Source organism: Polyodon spathula, chromosome 18, assembly GCF_017654505.1.
Source record: "Polyodon spathula isolate WHYD16114869_AA chromosome 18, ASM1765450v1, whole genome shotgun sequence".
NCBI lineage: Eukaryota > Metazoa > Chordata > Actinopteri > Acipenseriformes > Polyodontidae > Polyodon > Polyodon spathula.
The window spans coordinates 25,574,880-25,581,176 of record NC_054551.1 but is presented as its reverse complement, the minus strand read 5'-3'; the positions used below and the strand labels follow the sequence as shown (position 1 = coordinate 25,581,176).

At 37.7% G+C, this 6,297-nt stretch overlaps 1 protein-coding gene across 2 annotated transcripts in view; it reads left to right on the top strand.

Annotated features, from left to right (window-relative positions):
• LOC121330768 (LIM homeobox transcription factor 1-alpha-like) overlaps positions 1-5,616 on the top strand; it is a 10,570-nt gene extending 4,954 nt beyond the window's left edge. The window contains exons 3-8 of one of the 2 annotated variants that reach the window (XM_041277517.1): positions 1,595-1,827; positions 2,583-2,746; positions 3,112-3,189; positions 3,301-3,379; positions 3,499-3,663; positions 3,865-5,616. In XM_041277517.1, coding sequence (XP_041133451.1) covers positions 1,595-1,827; positions 2,583-2,746; positions 3,112-3,189; positions 3,301-3,379; positions 3,499-3,663; positions 3,865-4,013 — 868 coding nt within the window. In that variant the 3' untranslated portion in view covers positions 4,014-5,616. The remainder of the gene's footprint in view (positions 1-1,594; positions 1,828-2,582; positions 2,747-3,111; positions 3,190-3,300; positions 3,380-3,498; positions 3,664-3,864) is intronic. The other variant, XM_041277516.1, reaches the window with a different exon arrangement.
• The last annotated feature ends 681 nt before the right edge of the window (positions 5,617-6,297 follow it).

The following is a 6,297-nucleotide window of genomic DNA, read 5'->3' as shown; positions in this document are numbered from 1 at the left end:
AAATTTAAAGCGGGCGTAGTAGGCTTCTGTTAAGCCCTGCTATAAGTGCTTGGTGGAGCAGTGTGAAATTCATTTGTACTGTTATTTCCCCCAATATCCAGCCACTAATGGCTTTTATATAAATTCACCGTGTCTCTTTTCTCCTTCCAAGTGTTTTCAATACAGCTTCAACTTATTGGCTGTCAATAGCTACAGTGAAAAGGTTAAATTATTAAACAAATCCTCTTTTTCGTACACCAGTTCCTGGAGATATTTTTGTATCCTGGAGATGTGTTTTTACTTTGGATGACATGCTAAATGCTAATGCTAGGATGCTTTGAACTCTGATAGTTTGGTATTTTATTTGACCAGTTTTATAAATTCTAAATATAAATATATAAATATAATTCTAAATTTAGTTGTGCATATATGTCATGTTGAGGCAACTGAGAATTATGTTTAACAAAGCAACGTCAAATAAATCTTTAATTGTTATAAGTGCACTGTAATTAGCTACATACGTACTTAGAAGTTAATATCAAATTAATATCTGAACTGTGGGCCTCCTGTTTCCATTAATTTAACTGAGGTGGAAGAGCTTGTTCTGTTCTACGTCTAACTACATAATTTAAAAAGAGTTTGAAAGACTTGATTAATGAAAAAGGATGAAAAAAATTACAAAAAACTGTATTTTACTCTGTTATTGGTAATTCTAAAATTAACTGGACACAAACAAATTAGGCATAAACTGAGATATTTAACATGGGGCTGTGTTAGCCTCTTTTGTTTTTGGTTAGTTAAGTATAATTAAGGTAATGCCATGGATCAGCATACCCCACGGGAAACCTAATTCTTCCCCTGACTGGAGCCATTGCATGGGGAGTTTTATTCTCCTCTCTCCATAGGACTGAAGTCCTTGATACAACAGCCAAAAAATCACTCATAGTTTAAAAGGCTTAGTCCAAGTTTGGTTGCCAGGTGCTAAAACTTATACTTGCCATTCTCAGTGGGAAGGGGCACTCTGCAGTGGGGGGCCTTGTCAACTACCAGAATGAAAGCAACCACTCAGCAACATTCCAAATAACTTTGACATATTCCTACAAGGAAAGGAAAAGTCAGTCGCCAGTAAGCCTACCAGGAGAAATAGTGACTCACAGGAATCAGTTCAATGGTGCTGTCAGAACAAATACAATTTTGTTAAAAAAAAAAAAAAATGTTTCGAATTTGTTAAAACCGTTCCAGTAAATACATTGTACCCACATTATAGTACCATTCCTTTTTATTTTGATATTTACCTAAACAATGCCCATAGATGTCCAAAATATGATTTATAAAGCATTTGCATTTATAACTTGCTCTGTCTTCTTAAAACACTCATCATAAGCTTTGTATTAATCTAGAAAGTGCTGAGAAAACATCAGCAGATTACAGTTTGGTAGGTTGGGGTTTAGGTGGATGAAAATCCCAGTTGATGTCTTAAAGCTCAGTACCATACGCATGCTGTAATTATTTGCAAAGAAAGACTTGAACCACTGGCAGTGTGTTTATTGCCTTGTGTGAAAAAGCTAATTCTGCTAATGGCGTATTTTTTTGACCCTCTTGTTTCCCTGACCAGATTGTTTGCAGTGAAGTGCAATGCTTGTTTGGAGCTGATCACCCCTGCAGAGTTTGTGATGCGGGCACAAAAGAGTGTGTATCACCTGCACTGCTTCTGCTGTTGTGTGTGTGAGCGGCGGCTGCAGAAAGGAGACGAGTTTTTGCTGAAGGAGGGGCAGCTGTTGTGCAGGAGTGACTATGAGAAGGAACGAGAGCTACTGAGTCTTGTCAGCCCAGCAGCTTCTGACTCGGGTACAAGCACAGGCAGAAAACAAGAAGCAATCGTGGTTTAAAACCACGTCGTATAAACTGGACCTGATACAACCTCCTTAAACACCACTTGGGCAATTCTTATCACGCTACTTTGCAGAAGCATCTTTATTTAACTTAATTTCAGTAGTTCGGGACAAACATCAATCACGAAATGTTTTAGTACAACTATTTATTGGGGAGAATGTGGAGTATGCAATTTCACAGAGAATTAGGTTGTATATAAGCTTTCATTTGGCGTCAAACCTAACTTGGTTTGAGGGCTCGCTGCCTGGCTGCATGGAAGAGGCACAGAGGCCCATTGATAAAATATAGAAACTGTTTTTAAGAAAGGTGGAGATGAGGAGGTGGTGGGTTACGATGAAATCGAAACGCAACTGAGAGGAAAGTGAAGAGGGTATTTATAGTGCTACAAATCTTAATTAGCTAATGTGTAAATTGAATGATTCAATTTGTGACGCAAAGATTGGTGTCTGACCCTCCTCCCGAACTTTAATTAAAAATATCAATTAGTTTTAAGCCAAGGAGACAAATAATTTAATACATCATACCAATGGTGCACATCCTGGGGTTTGAAAACAAAGACACACCACGGCAACATGTGTTAATATAAAATATGTTATGATAAAATAAGTAATCACAAAGCTTCCTTTTGGGAATTGTTAACTGCACTATTTGGTGTTATTATTTAAAACCTTTTGGTAACTTTTGAGTCTTACTCTTTTCATGCCATTCAGATAAAATTGAAGAGGAGGAGAACACTGGGAAGCCTGGCAATGCAGGGAAAGGAGGGGAAGACAGAGATCACAAACGACCAAAACGCCCACGAACTATCCTTACAACCCAGCAGAGACGGGCGTTCAAAGCTTCTTTTGAGGTCTCCTCTAAACCTTGCAGAAAGGTTTGCGTGATAGTTTACTAATTATGGCTTAACCCATTTACCTGCATTATGGTGGAAGTTAAAGGTTGTGATTTGAGCATACTGAACTGTACTGTGTTTCCACTGAAAATAGACTAAATGTAATTCATCTAAACAGTAGCAGATCAATATTTCGTATAATTCTTTCTGTGAAAGAGAGGGTGGTGCTGTTTAGAGCTGACAAAAGGATAAATGTTTTTTTTTTTCTTCTGAAAAGCTAGAAAGGAAGAGTTGAGATTTGTGTCTGTCTGGAATGTAATAAAAGTTGTTTTTAGCTTATGCATAAGATGTAAACATTATTTTTCTTATTAACCTTTTTATTAATCTAATAAGCATTTTATTCCTAGGTAAGAGAGTCACTGGCAGCTGATACAGGACTAAGCGTTCGAGTGGTACAAGTTTGGTTTCAAAATCAAAGGGCGAAGGTATTTTTTATTTTTTTTTACTTGCTAATGTCATGAGTGTAGATGTCACTGTTTAACTTGTCTAATTATCTTTTTAATTTAGACTTAGCGATTACTTTGTTTGCCTAACAGATTAAGAAACTCGCCAGACGGCAACAGCAACAACAGCAGCAGCAGCAAGATCCCTACAACCCCCAAAGACTGCATTCAGGTATGGTTGTTTAAACTGGCACACGTACAGCACAAGATCACTGAAGATCAATAACTGCATCAATAATCAAAGTCACATTTTTGTCTCACCCCTGTATTTATTTAACTATGTCATTCCAGTGTCAACGATGGATGGTATCAATCCTGACCTAGATGGTATGCACCCATATTCACGTCTGCACCAGCAACAGATTACAGCTATGGAACAGGCCTTATACAAAGTGGACCCTTTTCGTCAGGGACTAACGCCACCACAAATGCCTGGGGATCACATGCTCCCATATGGTAACAATTCTACCATTAAAACATCATTCAATGATTCTATATGAATTGGTGCAGGACTGCAAGGCACAGGGAATAAAGGCAAAGGAATGAACATGCAAAGAATAACACAGGCTGGGCAGGGTTTTTTTTTTGGCCCAAAGGCACTTCAGTTTGACCTCATCATCATATCCCTAACTGTTGAACACTTTTCTCCTCTTTCAGATAACGAATCCCTGTTCAATGAAATAGACAGCGACACGTCAGTCAGTAACCTGGGAGATTGTCTTCTCTCTGCATCTGAAGCTGGACCAGGACTGCTGAATCCCATTGACCGGCTCTACTCCATGCAGGACTCTTATTTTGCCTCATGAGCTCTTCATTAGAAGCATTTCTCAAGACCGACCCAAAACCTACAGAATGTGAATACTTTTAATGATTAGATTTACATCCAGGCTTTACAGTATCAGAATGTAATTGTGCAGTACAAGATCTGAAATTGCTATTTATCTTTCATGTTATTTATTATATGGAGAATCATATTGGATATAAATGTAATAATGTTATATTGCCTGGAGTGCAATACAAACCATTGCAGTGCAATAGTGTTGTTGCCTAAATGTTAAATTACAACATCTTAAAATACTTTAACAAAGAATGCATCTTTTTTCATAAACCAACATGTTTACTTTATGAGTTACAGCACAGAAAACATAGCTATCTTCTAATATGCACCGGATGTTATACTATTTATGCACTTGTAAAGTAAATTAACTATATGTTTAACTTAATTGACATTAGTATTAAGCCACCATAAAATTCAATAGGTGTAGAAAACATACATGAACTTCTTGGAGTCCTTGACTCTGAATATATTCCTCGTGGTATTGTGAAACTATAGTGTGCACAGGCATCCATTATAAAAACATTTTATAAAAATCCCAATCGCAGAATCAAAATCTGTGAGGAGAGGAACACATCCATATAAATAAAAAGGAATAGATGTGCTCCTTACATTCCACTGAAATTCATGAGAATATTTTTGGTGTAACCCAAAAATGTATATTAAATACAAACAATTCTATCTGATATATAAATATGGAACAGTATTCCATTTGAAACCAGATAGCTATTTTAAAGTATTAAGAGGGTGTCTTATTGAATGAGGTTTTCTGAAGCAGTTCTGAGAGTCAGGTGACCTTTTAACAGCAGGCAAAGGATGTCTTGTGCTGAAACCTGTACAGCAGGTGGCTGCTAAGATGACATCAGAGGCAGTCTGAATAGAGCTAAAAAAGAAAGAGTCAGTCACAGTTGGAGAGTCACTATTGGATCAGGCCCTGTCATTCAAAGTAACTTAAAACCAATTCAATAATGTAGCGAGCAACAGCGTGTGACAAGTGTTCAGGCAGAAAGATGTGAGGATGCTGTCAAAAGCTGAGGCCTGGACAGGAAGAACAATGGTAGGAGTCTGTGCTGGTACTGAGGTTATTTTAAAAAAAAAGGAGCTTGGAAATTAATAAGAAAAACGGTTTAGTGACCTACCAAATCTGACTTTTAAAAGGCATTTTTAAGTGACCATCATCTTTCAATTCCTTTCAGAAGAAGTTTGCTTTCTCTATTTCAACTTCCAGTAGTGTTATGAAATGTAAATATGGAAATGTGTACGTGTGTGTGTGTGTGTGTGCGTGCGCGTGTGTCTGTCAGATTCCATGGTAGTTGCTTGGTTAAACACACCCATTATAATACCAATCGAGCATTATCACTGAATGTTCTGTACAGAACAAAATGTTGTTGTGTATAGTATGTCTTGAGATATGTGGCAAAATTAAAACACAATTCTAAATAAAAAATGTCTCCTGTGTATTGTTTACATTCATTGTGTATATATTTCCGTGGTGGTGGTGGGAGGGGGGGCGCTATGATGCGCTACGGTCGCTACATTACAATCTAATGGGATACAATTGACAAAAGAAAGCTGACATATAAAAGGCAAGCCGCAGAAGAGTGCAGGACATTCTTCAAGTATCATATTGTGAGCTCTGGAGAAGCCCAAGCACTTGCTGTCTGCACAACACAGTGGAGCCTGGACGCAGTCTAGCAGCCTGCTACAATCCTAGTGAAAGGATGAAAGAGTTCATCAGATCTAGCCAATGTTGGGAAACAACCCCACCAAGCTCATAACATAAGCTGTGCTGGTCAGGGGTTCCACATGGGGACTGCTCGAAACAAAGCTGCCAGATGCATTTCATGAATATCTCCTATTCAAACAATATGTGCAGAAAATACCCTTTGTGAATACACCCCAAAGACCAGCCAGGTACAGTGCAAATTCACATTGTTAGGTTAGGAAGGCGATCAGATCACAAAACTGTAAAACTTTATGTTAGAATGTATGACACACAAATATAAAGCAAAAAAAACCCCAAAAACATGAACTATTAACTATTACCTCTGTGTCCTTATCGTGAACTTTGTGTTTCATCTCAGATTTCTTTCCATGAAATCAGAGCTTGAAAATGAGAATGCAACCCATTGGTCTGGATCAATTTAACTGTCTGTCATTGAAGTCTGTCTCGGCGTTTACTCTCTGTAAGGAATGACTTGGCTTTGGTATATCTTAATAAAAGAGTTGCACCGCAAGTATTTACAATGTAATTA